This window comes from Salvia miltiorrhiza, chromosome 7 (assembly GCF_028751815.1).
Source record: "Salvia miltiorrhiza cultivar Shanhuang (shh) chromosome 7, IMPLAD_Smil_shh, whole genome shotgun sequence".
NCBI classification, from domain to species: domain Eukaryota; kingdom Viridiplantae; phylum Streptophyta; class Magnoliopsida; order Lamiales; family Lamiaceae; genus Salvia; species Salvia miltiorrhiza.
This window is the reverse complement of record NC_080393.1, coordinates 7613656-7636784: the sequence shown is the minus strand read 5'-3', so window position 1 is coordinate 7636784 and position 23129 is coordinate 7613656. Positions and strand designations below refer to the sequence as shown.

Below are 23129 nucleotides of genomic sequence, written 5' to 3'. Positions count from 1 at the left end.
ACTATAGATCATACCAAGCTCAACGGACTTCATTGATTTTTTTAAAAAAAAACTAAGAAGTGCCCATATATTAAGAATTCTCCGCAGACAGCAAATCGCAAAGCCATCGAGGAAAATCAGCAGTCCAACAAACTGGTTGCTGACAAGAACGCGCAAAATGTGCGAGACTATGAGCTACAATATTCGCCTCTCTATACATATGATTAACACTAGTAAGCATAGATGAACGAGCAATAGAGATGATATCCATAATATCGTCCGGCAGGAAAAGTCCCTCATCTTCCAGGCAAGCCATCACACGAGCGGCCATCATAGAATCCGTGTACATTTCAATAGGAAAAATTTCATGCTCCATACACCACGTAATACCCGCTATTATCGTCATAATCTCCATCAGCAGAGGATTAGAGCTCACCCGAGTCAGCTTGGCAGCCGCAAGCTTAGCATGTCCCAAATGATCTCGGACCACCACGCCCACACCATAACACCTCCGTTGGGAATCAAAAAGGGCATCCACGTCGCAGCGAAACCTCCCCACTCGAGGTGGATACCACCGCCGCTTACCCAGCCTTAGCCCCATAATATTCTCGACCCTAAAGGTGGGTTTTGCTGCCCAATAAACCTCGAGCGCCGCCTGACAGTCATCAACCTTAGGCACCATCATCTCTTCGGTCTTCTCGTGCCTCACCTCACATACAAAGCTCCAAATTCTGTGGAGAACCATACACCAAACAGCATATTCATCAATATTAAAGTTCATGCGTATTACCTCTGCAATATCAAACAAAGGCATGCCTTCTGCTCGCTTCATCCACTCCTAAAAAACCGACTTCCTCCATGCCTCTCGTACCATAGGACAATAGATGAGCCCGTGCTCTGTAGTGTCCCACCGGCTATGGCACTGCACACACACTCCTTCCACCGGTACCTTATGGTGTTTCAAATTTACACCAGTAGAAATAAGATTCTTAAAAGCTCGCCACAAGAACACTTTTACTTTGGGTGGAAGAGAAATATTCCAAACCAATTTCGACCAACTCTTCCTGTCACTCGAGCTTTGATTCGGCGATTGGTCGTAATATCCCAAGCTTAGAAGATAAGCTGTTTTAACCGTGAACACTCCCCTCTGATCCCAAGCCCAGCTTACTCGATCATTTCTATCAAACTCCCCAATAGGGGTTTTCAAGACCGTCTCAACCTCATGCGGCCATAGCAGGTTGCGAAGCATCTCCTCATTCCACGTTCTATCCTCGCTAATAAGCTGCTCTACCAGAAGCCGTCCATGAACAGTCGGCTCACGTCCAGTCACCCTCCTTAGCGGCATATCCAGAACCCAAGGATCAGAAAAAAAAACTCTCACCTGCGAACCCCCCCAATCCGCCACCCTATTCTACGTTCCACCAGTTGTTTACCCCAAAGAAGAGAGCGCCATATGTACGAGGCATTAGTCGTTGAAGATGCTTCCAGAAAATCACAATGACGATAATATCGAGCTTTGAAAACTCTGGCAACAAGAGATAAAGGCTTGGTTATAAGACGCCAAGCTTGTTTAGCCATTAGTGCTTGATTAAAATGCTGCAAATTTCGAAAGCCCATTCCTCCCCACTCTTTAGGAATGCAGACATCCTCCCACTTCTTCCAATGCAAGCGTCGTTTTTCTTCCATATCACCCACCAGAAGCCAGCAGATAAACGATTAATATCGTTACATATTGAATCCGGGAGTCGAAAACACTGCATGGCGTAAGTTGGAATAGCTTGGATCACCGCTTTTAACATCACTTCCTTGCCATCCCCTGAGAATTCCCGCTGATTCCAACTAAGAAGCTTTTTCTGAACCTTCTCAACGAGATATCCAAACTGAAGCTGTTTCTGCCGCAAGGAAAACGCTGGCAAACCCAAGTATCGTTGGAGACCATCACCTCCCTGGACTCCCAAAACCTGTTTCACCTCCTCTTCCATCGCCCTGGTTGTATTCGGGCTAAAAGTAATTGAAGACTTCTCAAAATTAATCAACTGACCAGAAGCTCTTTGATAACTGTTGATAATATCTTTAATAGCTCTCGCCTATTCCCCATTAGCACTAAAGAATATCAAGCTATCATCCGCAAAGAATAAATGGGATATACTTAATTGCCGTGGAATGATAGGCACCCGCATAATACGACCTTGTCGCTCATAATCACAAAATAAAGATGAGAATCCTTGAGCGCATATTACAAACAGAAACGGTGACAAGGGATCCCCTTGCCGTAAACCACGCGACTGTTTAATCGTTCCATACACCCGTCTGTTCAACAATAAGGAAAACGATACTGATCTCACGCATCTCATAATAAGGTTGCACAACCCCGCCGGAAAACCAAGCGTCACCATGACCGCTTCAAGATAGTCCCATTCCACCCGGTCGTACGCTTTACTCATATCAAGCTTAAGAGCAGATGTAATACCCCGTTTCCCTGAGTTAAATTTAGAATTTATTTTCAAAATTTAGAAGTAAGATGATTCACGCCGGATATAAAGAAAATGAATTTATTTTAATTCCAACAAACGATTTGCAAAATCCTCTTTGTAAATGTTAGTCATTTAAATTCTTGTGCATTTCATATTTATTTAAATTGAATATTAAGCATTTAACATCCACACGAGCTATTTATTTAAGCAAACACTGAACGATTATTACAGTTTTCATAGTACAACCCGGAAGATTTTTATTTTATTTTATTTTATTACTCCTATCTACTCATACACCCACCTACTCCATCAGCCACCATATGCCACAACTTTATAACTTTTGTTGAGACACCTCATTCACCACCATACCTTTCAATCATATCATTCTCTGCAATCATACCATACACCTCATTCATCACCATACCTTTCTCTACAAAGTCATTTCACTTCAATAAAGGATCTATCTTTTCCCTCACTTAGCATTTTCGATCAATCTCATTTCTCCCTCAACAAACCCAAAGAAATCCAAGTACAGAGCTCAGCCATATTGCGAATGGATCAAATTGCCACAAAACTCAGATTTCAGCAACTCAAACCAGAGGTTTCATCTTTGAATCTCTCTATCTATTTTATACTTGCTCATTCAGTTATGACACTGCAATTGTAACACATCAAACCTTCACATACTTTCATCTCATCATTTCGGTGCATATGTATACACATTCATAAAGAACAACAATTTCTTAAAATCACCAAGTGTTCAGACATACAATTTATGTGCATATAGATACATATATGAAGCATGCCAATTTTGATGTATTTTTGAAAAATGGAGTCGAGAGGGAGGCTAGGCGCTGCGGCTCTGCCGTTGCTGCCTAGCCACGGTGAAGAGTGGAGAAGGAGTCGGCGGACGGCGGTGGTGGCCGTCTGTTTTGCTCGCTGGAGACCGAAGAGGGGTGACGGCCGGCGGCCTTGCTGCCGTCGATCTGAGGAGGGAGAACCGAGTGTCGTCAGCGGCTGTCGCTGCTCCCCGGCGAGCTTCCACGGCGGTGCGGCTGGTTGTTGCTGTCGGCAGCAACCTCGTCGTTTGTCGCTGGGAGTTTGATGGGGGCGGCTGGTCATTGTAGGTGTCGGGTAGGAACAGGAGGCGGCTGCTCACGGCCGGCAACGGCGCGGCGGCAGGCGGCGCTCAGTCCCTGTTCTGCCAGAAAACAAGAGAGGAGAGGAGAGAGTTTAGGATTTCAGTTTTCAAATAAAAAAAAAAAAAAGAGAGAGAAAGGGGAGGACAGAGAGAAAAGGGGGAGAAACTTACCTATTTCCGGTGGCGACGCGGCGGCAGAAGCACCACGGCTGCTGCTGTCGGCCAAAGGAGAAAGAGAGGCAGGGCAGTGGTGGCGCCGGATCCGGAAAAGGAGGGCGCGGCCGCTGCTGCCCGGCCACGGCTGGAGAGAGAGAGAGGCCGGAGATTCGAGGGAGAGGGGCGGACCGGCAGTAGCTTCTCGCTGCTGACTCGCCGGGGTTCCAGAGAGGAATCGTGGCGGCACGATTTGGTTAGGTCGAGTGAGATGGGTGGCCGGCGATAACTCTTCGCCGGAGAAGAGGGCGGCACCGCACCAATCTCTGGTGTGTGCGTGCGCCAATGTGTGAGTGTGTGCGTGTGTTTCAGATGTGTGTGTGTGTGATTAAGAGAGGGGGAGGATAAATGGGAGTGTTGGGCTAGGGCTTAGTTTGGGGTTGTTGGGCTTGGGTTGGGCTTAGAGGTTTGGGCTTGAGGGACTTGGGCCGAGTTTTGGGCCTATTTTTAAATAGTTTTGGGCTGCGATTTTTTTTTTTAAAAAGCTTGGGCCGATTTTTTTTAATTTTATTTAGCTGGGCCCGATTCATTTTATTCAGTTTGGGTCATTCCTATTTTATTGAGTTGGGCCTCATCTTTTAAATTTATATGGACTATTATTTATTTAAGCATGAGCTCTATTTCATCTATATAAATGGCTTCCCTATTTTATTTAATTAGACTATTAATTAGTTTGATTAATTATTTTTAAAGACTTTGGATTGCCTTCAATTAATTAAATTGGGCTTTCTTATTTTTTAATTAATTGAACTATTATTAGTTTGATTAATTTATTTAAAGGATAATTTTTATAATAATATTAAATTATTATTAAGTGCATATTTTAAGTAATTACTTATCATATGCTAAGCATGACATGACATTTCATTTGCATCATGAAATAAAAAGTATTTATGATTTAATTGATTTTATTTATAATTCCAATTATTAAAGAAAGATGAGTAAGAATATTGTTGGTGTTCTTAACTCAAGAGAAATGTTTTTAATTATTTATTCATTAAAAACCCGGCTAAGTGAATCATAGAATGTTAAGCACTACACCATGACTTAAGATTAGATTCAAGGAGACCTATTAAGAATAGAATTTCTTGTAGGCTTTGTGGACCAAGGGGATTAGCACTGTTTTCCCAAGACAGGTTATGTGATTATGATCTTCAGGCTTTGCCTATCCAGGTGGGCATTACTTTTACTATACGTATATAGAGATCCCCTGCGTGTCGTAGGCCTCTTATACGAATATATGCATGAGATGATTTTAACTGTTAATTTCAGTTTATTATTATGCCCAAATGATAAATGACTCTTATGAAATGAAAATGAAATGTTTATGAAATGAAATGATTGACTGCCAAAAATGTTTATGTTTTTATATGTATCCTATCTGTGTTGGTTCGCCAACTTTAAAGGAAATCCAATTGGGATCCTATGCTAGACAAAGGTCGCTAGCTAGGGTTAACGTGTACACTCATGGAGACCGCGAGTCGCTTGCGACCGGTCTTGGCGTCCGTGGTAAGGAGGCCTCCTTCCCGGCGCGTGACAGAAAGGAACAGATATGGATCATATGAAGGAAAATGATCGGTCGATCGACTTTATGAAAATGAAAGAAATATTTTAGTAAGCGCAGGTCATTTAAGAAAACCCCTGTGTGTTACTGTTATGGCAGTTCAATTTATATATGTATGCATGTTGTATTTTCGGCTATGCCACTGAGTATTTTTATACTCAGCCCTGCATGTATTTCTAAATGTGCAGGTTGAGCAGTTGATGGAATGGATTGATGTTGAGCGGGTGTTCCTTTGACATTTCAAGAAATGTAACCTTGAGTATACATCTTCATATGTATATCTCACACGTTTTCCGCTGCAAAACACTTTGATTAGGATAACTTTATGTTATGAAATTGTGACACGTGTTATTGGGTAACCCACCTTAATCAGTTCTCATTTATGTGTATGTTTTATAAGTATCCAAATAATCATATATGATCCTAGCATTTTATCTATGAGTGACATTTCCATATACTTTAATGTTAAGTAATTATCCATTTCCATTTCTTATTGTTCACCCCAAGTCATAACCCCTGTTAACCCGTCATTGGGATAGTGGGCTGTGACAGAGTGGTATCAGAGCGGTTCGTTCGCTCTGACCCTAGAAACCTTATTCTAAAGAGTCGAGTCTAGTTTGATTCTTTATACTTACATGGGTTCATATGGCACCGCTCAACACTCCATTGCATCGTGCTCAATCAAGGAAAGAAGGTAACTGCAGTTTCAACGTTTTAAAGATGTTAATGTTCTAAAATGCTTCATGAATATGTTTATGTGAAGAGCATGTTATGATGAAATGTTGAATGTTTTGCCTTTCATGGCATACTTTCGCAGTCTATGATGTTATGATCAGATGAATGATAGAAAAGTGACATATGTTTCCCCAGAGAACATAGATTGCTATAAGATGCATGATCACAATTTCAAAAGAACATAGACTACTAGATTAGTAGGATATCTCTACAATCTAGATTCTTAAGGTAATGATTTAGAAGAATGAAAGAGAACTTAGAACGTCTCAGCTCCCTTAAGAAAATGATGGTTCTTTTGAACTACAAAGAGGAATGAAAAGATATGTACGAGGTAAAGGAAAAGCACAGAATGAAAATACGAGACAAATTCAAGGTAAACGTTGCATCAAAGGTTGAACCATAGTCTCTACGTTCAAATGTTCAAGTGCGACGGAACATCGAATCGACTTTTGCTACACGATAGATTTTAAGAATAGTGTGTTTTGCCTGTGTACGTATGTCTGTGTGTATATGTCTTAAGAGAGGTTTGGGGTTTGAGATCAATAGGATAAGGAACCTTAAGATAAGTTTAGTTGTCATGATGAACTTATGCTTTGTTATGTATAGTATGTTCATGGCTCTCCAAGTTCGGGACGATGTTTCCCGTGTGACTGGGAGGTGATGATGTTGGACCTGGCCAGTCCACATGATCCAAATCTCAGTAGACGTCTTTTGGGTTGAAAACCCATGTGTTTCAACTTTCGGTTGAAAAGCCAGATGGGTTCATACTCGAGGTCATTTTGTTCGACCTAGTAGTTAATCATTTCATACCCTCTGGTCATTCTTTTGATTCTCTTGAACAATTTCAACAACACCTTGTTTTGATGTTGTGTCGAGTTTGAGTCTTGCAACTCGTGAGTTGTCATAATAGATCCCCTTGTTTGATATGACCAAGAAATGTTAGTCTACCGATGTAGTATACTACCCAAACTATGACTTCATATAATTGTGTCTCATTGTGATTGGTTGAGATTAGTTTTTGTCCTATAAATGATATCGACCACTCATTATGATAGAAATTCAGAGTCCAAGCTAAGACCGTAATATAGTGTTCGAGTACGAGGACTTAAGTTAATTGGTCTATGATAGTTTTAAGATAAATTCATAGGAAAGTGTTATTCATGTGATAGGTAACAAGAAATGGGTTGATGACTATTTTAGTCTTTGGAAAAAAGAATACCCCGTAGATGAGCCCTAGGAATGAGGTAGGAGCAAAATGAACCGCCGAAAAAGGACGAGGGAACTTATTCTCAAGTAAATCTCGTGTATATAAATTGGAATTAGGAATCCAATTGATATGAGGAGAGACCCGAATCTATTCTAGATCGGAAAGTTAAAGTACTAAGGAATAAGTCGATACCCTTAGTAATAGTTCTTTGGAAGCACTATGATCAAGAAAAGGCGATGTGAGAACTCGATTCTAGCATGAATGAGAAGTACCCAGAATTATTTTCTGTGGTACAAATTTCGTGACGAAACTTCTTTTAAAGTGGATAGTATGTCATACCCCGACTTTTAATCCCTGATTAAGGGCTTAATTATTAATAATTAGGATTCGGCATCCATTTATAATAAAAACTGGTTTGATTTATCTGATGTGATTTAATCGTTATATATGTGTTTTAATGTGCTTAGTTAAAGGAAATTTTTATAAATGTGGTGCATAAGTTATAATTGGTGAGTTAAGTGTATTTATATGAGCCACATGAATTTTAAATTATGCATGAAGTCATGAATTTTATCTAAATTTGATAGTACATGTAACACCCCGTACTTTTCCCTATGTTGTGAGATAGTGTCTTAACACTATTGAGAGTACTGAGATGTCAGAGAGATTGACTGTCCTATTAAGAAAATAGGAATAATGAGTTGGAAATAGAGTCGAGAAAGAAAGAGTGAAAAACCTTGATAAAAAAAAAAAAAAAAAGCCGGTCGGAGAGACGTCTAGTTTGTCTGTGTTTGTCGACTGCTTTGACGTGATATTATGTGAAATTACGTGACTGATTGATTATGTGAAGTTTTGTTACGTATGTCATTGTGAGCAAGTTATTATGATTTTTATTTGATGATTTTAGCACTTGGAATTTTAATTAAGTTTTCAAAGCAAGTGCAGTTTATTTTTACCGAGAAATCAAAGAATGCCGGTTAATGAAAATATTTCCAAGCATATATTTTGTTTTAAAATTATTTTTTCTATGAGAGGAATATTATAATTGAGTGAGTGCACTAATATTAGTGCTATAATTATTTTATGTGGTCACATGAATAATTATGTATTGGTATTTTATTAATTAGTACATTTCCATAGTTTTTATGATTTATTTTTGATCACCCTTCTCACACTATTACTTTAATTTCCCTACCATGTGACTAAATACCACAATTTGCCAAGTGTAGAGATTATTGAAGAGAGTGTAGAGATTAGAGAGATAGTGTAGAGATTAGAGAGAGAGAGATCAAGGCATTAATTGCCAATATTTCCTTAAGATTACAAAATCCTCTTTAAAGATCACAAGATCATTTACAATCTTGCAAAATCCTCTCTCACTACTCACTCATCATTTTCGACCAACACCTCTCTCCCTCTTTCTCTCACTTTCCTCCATTTTCCTCCATTGAAGAGACCTTCGAAGCTTCCAAAAATTTTACAAAACACCTCAATCCACTCTAAAATCTTCCATAAACACATCCTAGCTACTTATATTCAAGAGAATCATTGAAGAAAGGCTTCCAAGCTAGAGTGAGAAAATGTGAGTTTTGGTGAGAAATTTGGGTAAGTGGTCATGTATTCCATAAATCTTGCTTGAATGATGTTGTATGAAGAAAGAAAATCACCTCTCCCTTGTTCTTAAAATTTTCAAAAAAATGGGTCTTTACCCTTCAAAAATTTTCTTTTTCTTTCCTTGATTTGGGGGAAAAAAATGAGATCTATGTGGTGTTTGTTGATGATTGATGTGTGTTGTGAAAGTATATGCTTTGAGATGTGAAAGTCGATTGAGTTTAGTTTACAAAAAAATTGGGAAATTGTGAGTCGATGATTTATATGATGATTGATGATTATTGAGTTAATATATATGAATATCTTGATGATTAGCCATGAGATATAGATTTTTCTATTAGGTTAGTTTACCTAAAATTGGGATGTTGAGATCCTATGAATCAATTGATGTATTGATGATGGATTTGAGTTTATGAGATGATCTAGATGATTAATGATGGATGAGATTGAAGTTTGAGGTTGAGAGGTGAAAAATGAAAAGTGTTAGTTTGAGGAAGAAGATGACATACATGTGTATCTATATGTGATCTTGTTTTATGATGTTCAATTGTGCTAATTGGTAACCTAGGATGTTAGATCTATGATTTGATCAATAGGTTATACATGATTAGTGATATTTTCAAAAGAGCTTAGTTTAATAAAAATTAGGACTTTTGCCTATGTGTTATTAAAGTGATTTTGGCTTAAGATATATGTATTTGAGCATGATATTAGTGTATAATTATGTTTGAGTAAGTCTTTTGTTGGCTAAGAAAATTTTTGACTTAGTTTAGTTTATATGAATTTTTGAGTTTTCATATTTTGAGAAGTCGATGATTGATAAAATGAGGTTTAATTGCTTTATGACCATTATGTGAAAGTTTGTCATGTTTTATTAAGAGTTTTATGATGATACATGAAGTTTCATTAGAGTTTAGTACATGATAAAAGGGAATCTATATGTGTATAATGATTTATATGATGAATGAGATCATGTTTGAATAATTGAGTAATTTTGTGCATGAAAATGAAAAGAGAATTTTAATGATGCGTTCATTGAAACGTTTTACTAGAGATTTGAGGTTATGATGTAAGAAGAGAGTTAAGATTTGAGTATGATGAGCATTATAATGTGCCTGAATGTTTGTGAGTGTTATATGTGTTTAAAATGAGCTTTGATGAGTTTCCTTGAAGGAATGTTGAGTTGAGTATTTTAAAAGTTTGAGATGAGATTTTGGTGAATTTCGTAGGCCTACTGACCTACTGTGATCGACAGTTTTTAAATGTCAAAAAGCTTTGAAAATTTTATACCAAGTCTCTACATGAGTCTTGAGAACATCGGTAAAAGTTCAAGTCATTTGGACTTCATTTACTATTTTATAAAATACAAAACCGAAACTGCATATTACTACCGAGAGTTTCAGAGAGCAGGGGAAAGAGTCATTCATTTCAGTAGTTTCCTGTGTGATCTAGCTTTCCAAAATTTTAAGGTATTAACCTTATTGTGTTAGCTAGATATCCACAAAATTTGAGCTCAGTTTGACAACATTTACTATTTTTCAAAAATCCAAGTTTTCGATTGCTCAAAACTGCCGAATATGGTAAACTGTAGTAAAACAGTCATATCTCCTACAATACTTGGAGTTTTGACTCTATTTTTTTTATATGAAAATAGACTCGAAGACCTTTCTTTTGGTATGAGTCTCGAGTCCAGGAGGTGTCGAAGTAAGAACAGGATAGATTTTGAAGTTGAGTCAGTGTAAAAACAGAGCATGTTTTGATAATGTTTGATTGTGTTTTCTTATATGCTTTATGTGATTGTGTTGTCTATGTGTTGAATGAGATTGGACGAGCCTTATATGAGAGATAAATCGAGACTTAGTACCATGATCTTCTTGAAACTTATCCTTGAACTTAAGGATTTGAGATGAGTGGAGAGTTATATAGAGATGAGTAAAGAGATAGAATATGAGATAGAGCATGAGTTAAGGCTTTATGAGTATGGATTTTAAAAGGATTAAAATGTTTTAAATCAATTCCTTTTTAATGGAGTTTAAAATGCTTATTTAAGTCATTTATAAATGAATAATGAGAAATGCGTAAAGGAGTTCGTAAATGAATCGCGGCATGAGATTTTCAATTTCCTAATAAACTAGGGAGATATTATGAAGGAACAAGCAATGAACGAGACTCTCACTACCGAGTCACTACAACAAATGGAGAAGTAAAAAGTTCACGCACAAACAAGATATGTACACCACCTCAAGATGGAGGTAAAGAAAAAGGAAATGGAAGGAAAGCACTAGAACTAAACTTAAGGTATAACCCAAACCCAAGGCTAGTAGGCTCTAGCTAAGAGAGTGAATGCTTTGGCTAAAGTGCCAGAAGCTACAACAAGAATAAAGTTGGAACGCCACCACAATGGAAACTTAGAAAACCACATTAAATAATCATTTGTAAATGAGAAAATGAGTTTACATGACAGAAGGAGTACCATTAATCTTTAAGTGAAAGTTACCAAGATAATGAGAAAAGTTTGATGTTAGAATTTCCTAGTCAAATCTGAGAAGGTGACTTAGGACAAAGGAAACAATTAAGGTAGTTCACCACTTTACCAAGATGAAGTGGGTGAAAGAATGTTGTTAGGTCCTGAACTGGTCCAACAGATGATTGAGAAAGTCGACCACATCAAACAAAGAATCAAAGAAGCTCAAGATAGACAAAAGTCTTACGCCGATAAACGCCGATCGGAGTTAGAATTCAATATTGGGGATCGAGTTTTCCTCAAAGTTTCTCCCTCAAATGGAGTTATACGTTTCAGAAAGAGGGGCAAGTTACGACCCCGTTATATAGGACTTTTTGAGATCTTAGATAAGATAGGCCCTGTAGCCTATAGGTTGGCATTGCCACCTAGTATTGGAGACGTGCACAATGTGTTTCATGTCTCTCAGTTAAGAAAGTATGTGTTTAATCCAAAGAGTTTGATTAAGCAAGATAAAGTAGTCCTAGCCAGGACCTAAGTTGTGAAGAGAAATCAGTCCAGATACTTGATCGCAAGATTCAAGTTTTACGAGGCAATGATATTGTTCTCGTCATGTAGTGGAACCATCACAGGATGGAAAAGGTCACAAAAGAGATGAATGAAACGAATGACTAGTATCACAAGATAGAATACCAGATATGCAATTCCGAGGACGGAATTTTTATAAGGAGGGAGGAATGTAATACCCCGTTTCCCTGAGTTAAATTTAGAATTTATTTTCAAAATTTAGAAGTAAGATGATTCACGCCGGATATAAAGAAAATGAATTTATTTTAATTCCAACAAACGATTTGCAAAATCCTCTTTGTAAATGTTAGTCATTTAAATTCTTGTGCATTTCATATTTATTTAAATTGAATATTAAGCATTTAACATCCACACGAGCTATTTATTTAAGCAAACACTGAACGATTATTACAGTTTTCATAGTACAACCCGGAAGATTTTTATTTTATTTTATTTTATTACTCCTATCTACTCATACACCCACCTACTCCATCAGCCACCATATGCCACAACTTTATAACTTTTGTTGAGACACCTCATTCACCACCATACCTTTCAATCATATCATTCTCTGCAATCATACCATACACCTCATTCATCACCATACCTTTCTCTACAAAGTCATTTCACTTCAATAAAGGATCTATCTTTTCCCTCACTTAGCATTTTCGATCAATCTCATTTCTCCCTCAACAAACCCAAAGAAATCCAAGTACAGAGCTCAGCCATATTGCGAATGGATCAAATTGCCACAAAACTCAGATTTCAGCAACTCAAACCAGAGGTTTCATCTTTGAATCTCTCTATCTATTTTATACTTGCTCATTCAGTTATGACACTGCAATTGTAACACATCAAACCTTCACATACTTTCATCTCATCATTTCGGTGCATATGTATACACATTCATAAAGAACAACAATTTCTTAAAATCACCAAGTGTTCAGACATACAATTTATGTGCATATAGATACATATATGAAGCATGCCAATTTTGATGTATTTTTGAAAAATGGAGTCGAGAGGGAGGCTAGGCGCTGCGGCTCTGCCGTTGCTGCCTAGCCACGGTGAAGAGTGGAGAAGGAGTCGGCGGACGGCGGTGGTGGCCGTCTGTTTTGCTCGCTGGAGACCGAAGAGGGGTGACGGCCGGCGGCCTTGCTGCCGTCGATCTGAGGAGGGAGAACCGAGTGTCGTCAGCGGCTGTCGCTGCTCCCCGGCGAGCTTCCACGGCGGTGCGGCTGGTTGTTGCTGTCGGCAGCAACCTCGTCGTTTGTCGCTGGGAGTTTGATGGGGGCGGCTGGTCATTGTAGGTGTCGGGTAGGAACAGGAGGCGGCTGCTCACGGCCGGCAACGGCGCGGCGGCAGGCGGCGCTCAGTCCCTGTTCTGCCAGAAAACAAGAGAGGAGAGGAGAGAGTTTAGGATTTCAGTTTTCAAATAAAAAAAAAAAAAAGAGAGAGAAAGGGGAGGACAGAGAGAAAAGGGGGAGAAACTTACCTATTTCCGGTGGCGACGCGGCGGCAGAAGCACCACGGCTGCTGCTGTCGGCCAAAGGAGAAAGAGAGGCAGGGCAGTGGTGGCGCCGGATCCGGAAAAGGAGGGCGCGGCCGCTGCTGCCCGGCCACGGCTGGAGAGAGAGAGAGGCCGGAGATTCGAGGGAGAGGGGCGGACCGGCAGTAGCTTCTCGCTGCTGACTCGCCGGGGTTCCAGAGAGGAATCGTGGCGGCACGATTTGGTTAGGTCGAGTGAGATGGGTGGCCGGCGATAACTCTTCGCCGGAGAAGAGGGCGGCACCGCACCAATCTCTGGTGTGTGCGTGCGCCAATGTGTGAGTGTGTGCGTGTGTTTCAGATGTGTGTGTGTGTGATTAAGAGAGGGGGAGGATAAATGGGAGTGTTGGGCTAGGGCTTAGTTTGGGGTTGTTGGGCTTGGGTTGGGCTTAGAGGTTTGGGCTTGAGGGACTTGGGCCGAGTTTTGGGCCTATTTTTAAATAGTTTTGGGCTGCGATTTTTTTTTTTAAAAAGCTTGGGCCGATTTTTTTTAATTTTATTTAGCTGGGCCCGATTCATTTTATTCAGTTTGGGTCATTCCTATTTTATTGAGTTGGGCCTCATCTTTTAAATTTATATGGACTATTATTTATTTAAGCATGAGCTCTATTTCATCTATATAAATGGCTTCCCTATTTTATTTAATTAGACTATTAATTAGTTTGATTAATTATTTTTAAAGACTTTGGATTGCCTTCAATTAATTAAATTGGGCTTTCTTATTTTTTAATTAATTGAACTATTATTAGTTTGATTAATTTATTTAAAGGATAATTTTTATAATAATATTAAATTATTATTAAGTGCATATTTTAAGTAATTACTTATCATATGCTAAGCATGACATGACATTTCATTTGCATCATGAAATAAAAAGTATTTATGATTTAATTGATTTTATTTATAATTCCAATTATTAAAGAAAGATGAGTAAGAATATTGTTGGTGTTCTTAACTCAAGAGAAATGTTTTTAATTATTTATTCATTAAAAACCCGGCTAAGTGAATCATAGAATGTTAAGCACTACACCATGACTTAAGATTAGATTCAAGGAGACCTATTAAGAATAGAATTTCTTGTAGGCTTTGTGGACCAAGGGGATTAGCACTGTTTTCCCAAGACAGGTTATGTGATTATGATCTTCAGGCTTTGCCTATCCAGGTGGGCATTACTTTTACTATACGTATATAGAGATCCCCTGCGTGTCGTAGGCCTCTTATACGAATATATGCATGAGATGATTTTAACTGTTAATTTCAGTTTATTATTATGCCCAAATGATAAATGACTCTTATGAAATGAAAATGAAATGTTTATGAAATGAAATGATTGACTGCCAAAAATGTTTATGTTTTTATATGTATCCTATCTGTGTTGGTTCGCCAACTTTAAAGGAAATCCAATTGGGATCCTATGCTAGACAAAGGTCGCTAGCTAGGGTTAACGTGTACACTCATGGAGACCGCGAGTCGCTTGCGACCGGTCTTGGCGTCCGTGGTAAGGAGGCCTCCTTCCCGGCGCGTGACAGAAAGGAACAGATATGGATCATATGAAGGAAAATGATCGGTCGATCGACTTTATGAAAATGAAAGAAATATTTTAGTAAGCGCAGGTCATTTAAGAAAACCCCTGTGTGTTACTGTTATGGCAGTTCAATTTATATATGTATGCATGTTGTATTTTCGGCTATGCCACTGAGTATTTTTATACTCAGCCCTGCATGTATTTCTAAATGTGCAGGTTGAGCAGTTGATGGAATGGATTGATGTTGAGCGGGTGTTCCTTTGACATTTCAAGAAATGTAACCTTGAGTATACATCTTCATATGTATATCTCACACGTTTTCCGCTGCAAAACACTTTGATTAGGATAACTTTATGTTATGAAATTGTGACACGTGTTATTGGGTAACCCACCTTAATCAGTTCTCATTTATGTGTATGTTTTATAAGTATCCAAATAATCATATATGATCCTAGCATTTTATCTATGAGTGACATTTCCATATACTTTAATGTTAAGTAATTATCCATTTCCATTTCTTATTGTTCACCCCAAGTCATAACCCCTGTTAACCCGTCATTGGGATAGTGGGCTGTGACAGCAGAAAACCCCCGTTTTCCTTTCCTCCAAGCCCGAAGCCAATGTTGACACTCAAAACTTATCATAATGTTATCCGTGATTTGCCGCCCCTTAATACGGACTTCATTGATTTTTGATTCAGCGTAAGGAAGTTTCTTGTTTCTATGTATATTGTGGTTGCAAACAATATAGATCATCATCATGAATTGTTTCAATACTTACTAGAAATAATACACTTGCAAATACTCCATTCGTCTCATGAATCTTGACACGTTTGATTTCGGCACGAGAATTAAGGAGTTGTAGATTAGTGTTTTAAGTATATAGTTAATAAAATATAAAAGTGATAAAGTATGAGAGAGAAGGTAATAATTATTACCTTATTTGGAAATGTGTCAAGATTTGTGGGACGACCCAAAAAGAAATACGTATCAAGATTCGTGGAACGGAGGTAATAGAAATTATAAATTTTCTCCTCATGTGTCATGTGTGTGTAAATACTCAGTAATAAGCCATGGATTCATCCAGGAAAAAAAAAAACTTTTTTTTGTTGTTGTTGTTTGAGTAAATAAACCCCAAGTGTTATCGATTAACACGAAAAAGCATATCTGTTCGCCTTCATATCGAATTAAAACACTTTTGCACTACAGCCTACAGGAGTCAGAGGCATATTGCGTGTGCCCACAACCGTCAGGCTTAGCCTGTGCCCGTTTATAATCGGCCTTAGAAATCTGGGTCCAATCAAACAAAGCCCAACAGCCCAAAATATAATTCCTCCTAGTTTTGTTCTTTTTCTTCTTCGATCTTCGAAAATCTTCCAATCTTTTCAACGAGAATATTGAGCAGGGACAGCACGATGGTGACGTCATCGAGCTCGTGGGCGCAGGCGCTGCTTCGGATCTCTCCCTACACCTTCTCCGCCATCGGAATCGCCATCTCGATCGGTGTCTCCGTCCTCGGTGCCGCCTGGTATCTATTTAATTGCCGATTTTTTGTTCTTATCTATCTCTGCGATGTATGAGTACTGTTTATTTACTTCGTTTTGGTGCAATTTCCGGCTTAAATTGGTGATTTTCTTTGTTAATATAGGGGAATTTATATAACGGGGAGTAGTTTGATTGGTGCTGCCATCAAAGCTCCTCGCATTACCTCCAAAAACCTAATCAGGTATGCAAGTAGCGGTCGAGTTGGATTCAACTCTTTGTTCTACCGATGTCTTACTTTTGATGGAATTTAAATCGCTAGCTGATCCGTTAAAACTATTTCATACTTGCACGATATTTGTCGCGATATGATGAATTTAGCTTGAAATTGAGCATGATTGTTGTAATTAAGTTGTGTGCTACATAGCTGCGACCTTGTAAGAAGTCACAACTCACAAGTCACAAGTGCCTGCTTTATTGTAGCGATTGCCTGAAGATTCTGAAGATTGATCATTAAAACTTTTAAACTACTAACAAGTGAACTAGATTAGGAGTATTATTTGAGTTTCACACGATTAATGTTGACAGCTGGGAAATTTAGAGGGGAATTAGTCTTTTATAATTTCTTTCTTTCTTATAGCTCAATCTGTAATTGAAGTGAGCTTCTCTAGCTGTTGATAAATTCTTAGTGAGAGTTAATAGTAATTTCTTAGTGAAGATCCAATCTTCAGAAGAATCATGAATTATCTTGAAAATCAAAGCTGGCAACAACCAGAATTATGACTTCTTTTGCCGCATTATCATGAAGGTGTTTGAATCATGCATGTTAAGAACATGAGGTGGGAGAGTTGTGAACATTGAATGTGTTGTCTCTCAATCGTTATGATGCTGTTATTCTTTTCTCGCTGTTCATTAGATAATGTTTGGTGTTCTACAGTAAAGGACAGTAAAATAATGCTGGAAAAAAGCACCATATAAGATTAGGACTAGTTTACAAGTGAGAGATTTACCTGCTCTTGTTGCTGGTTAACAAACACTTCTTTCATACTGCATAATCAAGGTTTTATGTGCATAGCTGTTTAAGTAATCTCATAGTTGTTGCTCTATATATTTATCGTTGCCTGTGAAGATTATCTATTCTTTGTGTGCATTGACATTGCCCTTGAGGAGATGAACACATAATTGTTTGCGTCTCTTTGTTAGCATTAAGGATGACATAGCTTGACCTTTTCTCAACATTTTCCTTTCAGTGTCATTTTTTGTGAGGCTGTTGCTATATATGGAGTCATCGTTGCTATCATTCTACAAACAAAGCTTGATAGTGTGCCTACTTCAAAGATTTATGACCCTGAATCCATGAGAGCTGGCTACGCCATATTTGCATCTGGAATTATCGTGGGCTTTGCTAACCTTGTCTGCGGGTAAGTTCTAACTTCTAACGCTCTCCTTTTAAACAATCAAATCAGTTAAACTAATTTTTTGGAGCAATTTCATCTCACATTCTCCCCCCTTGTGGCCCTCTTACTTTCATGGAGGCTATGCGTTGGTATCATAGGAAGCAGCTGTGCCCTATCCGATGCCCAAAACTCGACACTTTTTGTTAAGATCCTCGTCATTGAGATATTTGGCAGTGCACTGGGATTGTTCGGTGTCATTGTAGGCATTATAATGTCGGCTCAAGCTACATGGCCAACTAAGTGACTTCTCGTCAATACCGTCCTTTATTTATCCTTGGTGTTTGTAACGTTTTCCAGTTTTCTTCATTGTGTAGTTTATGAAAATATATATATTTTTTGAAATTCTTTTTTTCTGGCACGCAACCTTGGCGAATATTTGGAGCATCACAATGTCAACTTGTGGTTTCTGTCTGTAATTACTCCCATTTAATAAGAAAAAACTGTCCATTTGATATTTCCATGGTCACCTTGTTTGTACTGTGTCTGCATCGTAAGATTAAGTTCTCGTGAGCTTTGACAACTTTTTTTTTTCCCACCGTTTTTAAGAGTTTTGTTTCCTTTATGTTTTTCTTGGATATATAGGATGGATGTATTCGTACGTTTGATTTATTATGAACTTTAATATCTATATATTGCATCACATAAAAATATCTATTATACTCTCCCCGGATTGGTTGTTAGGGATTGTATGTATTTATATCTCGTGATACTAGTATAAGAATAAGAGCATCCACAGCTGGGCTCACCGGCGTGCACCCGGCTCGCAAGAGCCCCTTGCCACTGTTGAGCCCGGTTGGTGCGAGCAGCGCCACTGTGCAGTAAGTGCGCGAGGGGAGAGAGAGAGAGAAGCGTCGGGGAAAGAAAAAAAAAAAAGAGAAAAATCTTTAGTTGTGAAATGAGGATAGGTGCTGTAGAGCTGGTGGCTCGGACGGATGGAGTCCACCTGCGAGCCCAGAAGCTTGGCTCACGGCTGTAAATGATCTAAAATTTGTTTAGGAAGAAAAAAAGAAAAAGAAAAAGAAAAAGAAAAAGAGAAAGAGAAAAATGAAATCATAAAAAGCGAGGGACAGAGAGAATCCCACTCGGGTAATGGTATTATGGTACCAAGTAAATTTCAACAATTGAAGCTACTTTTGCAGATTCCAGTCTTCGCTCTTTAACTTCCTCCACTGAATAAAGAACCAGTGGCACTGCTCTTCCTATTTTCGTTAACCTTTGAAACTTCAAATTGAAGATTATCAGAGAGATCCATGGCAGCTTACGCAGCTCTAGTTTCCCTTATGAATGATTTGGAGCTCATTCCCAATCATCCCACCCATTCCTTTTCCTTTGACAACAAACAGATCACTTCCCTTTCCCAAACTCTCCATTTCTTGATCGATTTTATGGAAACCTACGATTCTCATGGCTGCACCAGAGAATCTGCTGACAGTTTGGAGAGCCGAATCGCATCTTCGGCTCATGCGGCTCACGATGTGATCGAGTCCCATGTAGTCGATCAACTTCACGCTGGATCCACTCTTGGTGGAAAAGCAACATCTTATTTCTTGCCCGATCTACAGAAAGCAATTGACGACATGGACTTCGTCAAGAGAGAGGCTATTCAGTTTAAAGCGAAAAGTGGAGTGAAAGCGGAGCAGCCCACATATTCAGCACCTACTTCATCAGAATCTGTCAAGAGTGTTATGGTGGGATTTGATGCTGCCGTTGTTCGACTTATGGAAATGCTCACCGGTGAACTTTCTGGTCACAGAGTCATCCCAGTCGTGGGCATGGGTGGAATGGGTAAGACCACTCTTGCCAAAAATGTTTATGACCATTTACTCATTAAGCAACACTTTGATATTCGTCTTTGGGCTACAATATCTCAGGAATATAGTGTAGACAATATTCTTACACAGCTACTTTCTGAAAAAAGAAAATCCAATGGAGATGTTTGTAGATTAGGAGAAGAGTTGCATAAAATGTTGTGGGGTAGAAGATATTTAATTGTGTTAGATGATATGTGGAGTGTGGAAGCTTGGGATGAGATACACATGTTTTTGCCTGATAATGGCAATGGGAGTTGTGTTATTGTAACAACTCGGCTATCAAACTTGGCAGCTCATCTTAGCTCTTACCCTTTCGTGATGAACTTTTTAGATGATGATAACAGTTGGGAACTGTTTTGTGGAAAGGCATTCGGTGAAGAAAATTGTCCTCTTGAATTAGTGGGAATTGCAAAGAAGATAGTGAAAAGATGCAGAGGACTTCCACTATCAATAGTTGTAATTGGGAGCCATCTTAGAAGATCGTCTAGGGCGATTGAGTATTGGGAGAAGGTTGCCAATTATATGAACCCGATTTCGAGTGTGGCAGAAGATGAGCAATGCTTGAACATAATAAGTTTGAGTTATGAGCATCTCCCTGCATATCTAAAGCCATGCTTATTGTATATGGGTATTTTCCAGGAAGATGAACAGATTGATGCCTCTAAACTCCTCAAATTGTGGGTTGCTGAGGGATTTCTAAAACCAAATAAATCCATAAGTTTGGAGGAGATAGCAGAGAATTATTTGAATGATCTGATTGACAGGAATCTCATTTTAGTAATTCGTAGGAGGTGGAATGGAAAAGCTCAAATTTGTGTTATTCATGATATTGTGAGAGAGTTGTGCTTGAAGGTCGCCAAGAAAGAGAAATTTCTATATGTGCTTCAAGACAACACACAAGTCACAAGCATAGGCAGGGAGCTTCGCATTGTGATTCCGCAGGGGAAGAAACTTAACTCTGATGGTTTTGGTGCTCTGCCATCACTCCTCCGTTCTCTTATCTGTTCCCGACTACTAGGGCGGGAGATTAAATTTGATAGGTCGTGCCTTTTCTCGAGATTATTGAGAGTATCAGCTTATGCCACTCATATATTCTTGGGGGGTGGAAGATTTTTCCCTGCTGCTCATTTTCAGCAAGTTAACTTACGCTATCTTGATTTCTATGTTACCTGTTGTTATCCCCCCCCCGTCCTACCGGACCTACCCGATTCCTTCATCGATATCCCTGCTGTGGAATATACAAACACTGATTATTCACCTTGATGGTGTGTGTGTTTTTGCACCATATGAGATCTGGGAGATGACACAGCTCAGGCATCTCGAGCTAGTAGGAGGAATCGCTCTTGCTAACCCTGTTCCCCCTGGGAGATCAAACCGCATTGTTTTGCGAAACCTACAAACACTTTTAGGTGTGCGGAATTTGAGATTGACAGAAGAGGTTTGCAAGAGAATGCCCAACATCAAGGTATTGTCTTTAGAGTATGGTTGTCGCAAGGCAAGCTCATATTACTGCCTTCACAATCTTAGCCGTTTCAATAAACTAGTTTCACTCACGTGTGATTACATTGTTGGAAGGTTCACATTCCCAAGTTCAGTTGAGGAATTGTGCTTGTGGAATTGTCATCTTGATTGGGAAGATTTGACAATGATGATTAAATCCTTGGCCCATCTTGGATCTTTAGAAGTGCGTTCGGTGAAAGGAGCCGAGTGGGAGCTTGTTGAGGAGGAATTCCCTTGCCTCAAAGTATTGAGGATTTGTGAATGTAATGATTTGATTTATTGGTGTGCAGATAGCTCTCAATTTGCGGCGCTTGAGATTCTGAAAATCTCAGAAGCACCTAATTTGAGTGAGATTCCTTGTGATATTGGAGAAATACCAACACTTAGACTTATTGAATTGGACAGGTGTAGTGTGAGTGCTGCAGTTTCGGCAATGAGAATAGTGGTGGAGCAAGAGAGTTTTGGGAATGAGGACCTTCAAGTTGAAGTTAATTTTAATAAAATGGAACAAGTAGAGAGATTTCAAAAGATGGTGAGAGAAGAGGGTCTAACAACCAATAGTCTTCGTCTATTTCATTGCTATGAAAAAATCAATTTCTAAACTTTGACAAGGTTCATTCTTATTCTCATTTTAGGGGATTTGTGTACTCTTTGTTTTTCCTTGGCTTTGCGAATTTTAATTGTATTGTTCGACTTATGTAGAATGTGTATAATTTCGAAACATTAAATTTGAATGTACGTACAACTTTGTTTGAGCGTAGAAAAGTTCAAGCATAACATTTTTGCAGATGATTAATATTTAATTTCTAGTTATAATTTATTTTTACTTTTACATTTTCATCAACCTCAATACTAGTATAACATATTTTCACAACTTTCAATACTAAATTACTATAACTTTTTTCAATACTTCCGATACAATCAACAACTTTTTCTTAAAATCCATGCCCCTTTCTCCTAGGAAGTTATTTGGCGGACAAAGGGAGTAGGTTGTTTTTTACTATTAACACATATTTTAATGTCTTTAAATTAAATAAATTCATGCATGTTTAATTAATTAAATACATATATCTATCAATCCTTCGAAAATCTGAAATTACACAAGTTGAAAACGAAAACAATTTTTTTTGTTAGTTAGTTGATTAATTCATAATTGAAGATTATTAACTGGAATAATTAATTATATAGTACCTCTCATTAGTCCTAGTTCGGTAGAATTGCAGCTCATTACCTTCTCTCTCCTACGTTATCACCTTTATTATATTCTCTCTCCTACTTTATCAATTTTATACTTTACTCCCTCCGTCCGCCAAGATTATGTAAAAATTACTCTCTCCGTCCACTAATTCATGACCTAAGGAGCAAAACACGAGTTTTAAGAAAAAGTGTATTTTTATTAAGTTGAGTGGAGAAAGGGACTCACAATTAATGTATTGTTTATTAGTTGAGTGGAGAAAAAGTGTATTGTTTTGGGACCCACCAATTAAATATAAATAAAAACTTACTAAAAATGGATAGGCCTTGAGTTGGTGGACGTCCCAAAAAGGAAAGAAGGCCTTGAATTAGTGGACGGAGGGAGTACTATATTTGGCGTCCGCCAAGATTATGTCACTTTCCTTTTATGGCAATGGTCCCACCATCCTCTTTAATATTTTATCCTTACTAACACTCTTTATTTACAAAAAACCCACTCAAAATTCAATCTCAACCACACATCTCATAAAGTGGTGGGACCCTTTCTCCACTACATCAAAATCATCACCAATTTTATTAAATCCCGTGCCCAAGCAATTTTACATAATTTTGGCGGACGGATGTAGTATTAATTACACACTTAAAACACTAATCTGCAACT

At 38.5% G+C, this 23129-nt stretch overlaps 2 protein-coding genes and 4 long non-coding RNA genes across 6 annotated transcripts; 4 read left to right on the top strand and 2 right to left on the bottom strand.

The window, feature by feature from the left end:
- The first annotated feature begins 2819 nt into the window (after positions 1-2819).
- On the top strand, positions 2820-5840 carry LOC130992212 (uncharacterized). Its single transcript, XR_009091256.1, has 3 exons — positions 2820-3054; positions 4902-4980; positions 5560-5840. It is a non-coding gene; the product is annotated as an uncharacterized LOC130992212 (long non-coding RNA).
- Positions 3132-4239, bottom strand: LOC130992214 (uncharacterized). Its single transcript, XR_009091257.1, has 2 exons — positions 3766-4239; positions 3132-3654 (listed from the first exon to the last, which is right to left on the bottom strand). It is a non-coding gene; the product is annotated as an uncharacterized LOC130992214 (long non-coding RNA).
- Positions 5841-12501: 6661 nt separating the features above from the next.
- Positions 12502-15522, top strand: LOC130992210 (uncharacterized). The gene is made up of 3 exons (XR_009091254.1): positions 12502-12736; positions 14584-14662; positions 15242-15522. It is a non-coding gene; the product is annotated as an uncharacterized LOC130992210 (long non-coding RNA).
- LOC130992211 (uncharacterized) lies at positions 12814-13921 on the bottom strand. Its single transcript, XR_009091255.1, has 2 exons — positions 13448-13921; positions 12814-13336 (listed from the first exon to the last, which is right to left on the bottom strand). It is a non-coding gene; the product is annotated as an uncharacterized LOC130992211 (long non-coding RNA).
- Positions 15523-16199: 677 nt separating the features above from the next.
- Positions 16200-18417, top strand: LOC130992209 (V-type proton ATPase subunit c''2). Its single transcript, XM_057916764.1, has 4 exons — positions 16200-16552; positions 16673-16750; positions 17757-17927; positions 18042-18417. Exons 1-4 carry the CDS (start codon positions 16440-16442, stop codon positions 18205-18207), a joined length of 528 nt encoding a protein of 175 aa, XP_057772747.1. The 5' UTR covers positions 16200-16439; the 3' UTR covers positions 18208-18417.
- A 421-nt stretch (positions 18418-18838) lies between these two features.
- Positions 18839-22039, top strand: LOC130992208 (putative late blight resistance protein homolog R1B-17). Its single transcript, XM_057916762.1, has 2 exons — positions 18839-21239; positions 21350-22039. Exon 1 carries the CDS (start codon positions 19214-19216, stop codon positions 21035-21037), a length of 1824 nt encoding a protein of 607 aa, XP_057772745.1. The 5' UTR covers positions 18839-19213; the 3' UTR covers positions 21038-21239; positions 21350-22039.
- Positions 22040-23129: the final 1090 nt, after the last annotated feature.

Bases quoted from the DNA above. Each gene is read 5' to 3' on its own strand.
- LOC130992208 (XM_057916762.1), top strand. From the start codon at position 19,214: ATGGCAGCTTACGCAGCTCTAGTTTCCCTTATGAATGATTTGGAGCTC.
- LOC130992209 (XM_057916764.1), top strand. From the start codon at position 16,440: ATGGTGACGTCATCGAGCTCGTGGGCGCAGGCGCTGCTTCGGATCTCT. The intron at 16,553-16,672 runs GTATCTATTTAA...TTGTTAATATAG, and splicing joins TCCGTCCTCGGTGCCGCCTG to GGGAATTTATATAACGGGGA. The intron at 16,751-17,756 runs GTATGCAAGTAG...TTTTCCTTTCAG, and splicing joins ACCTCCAAAAACCTAATCAG to TGTCATTTTTTGTGAGGCTG.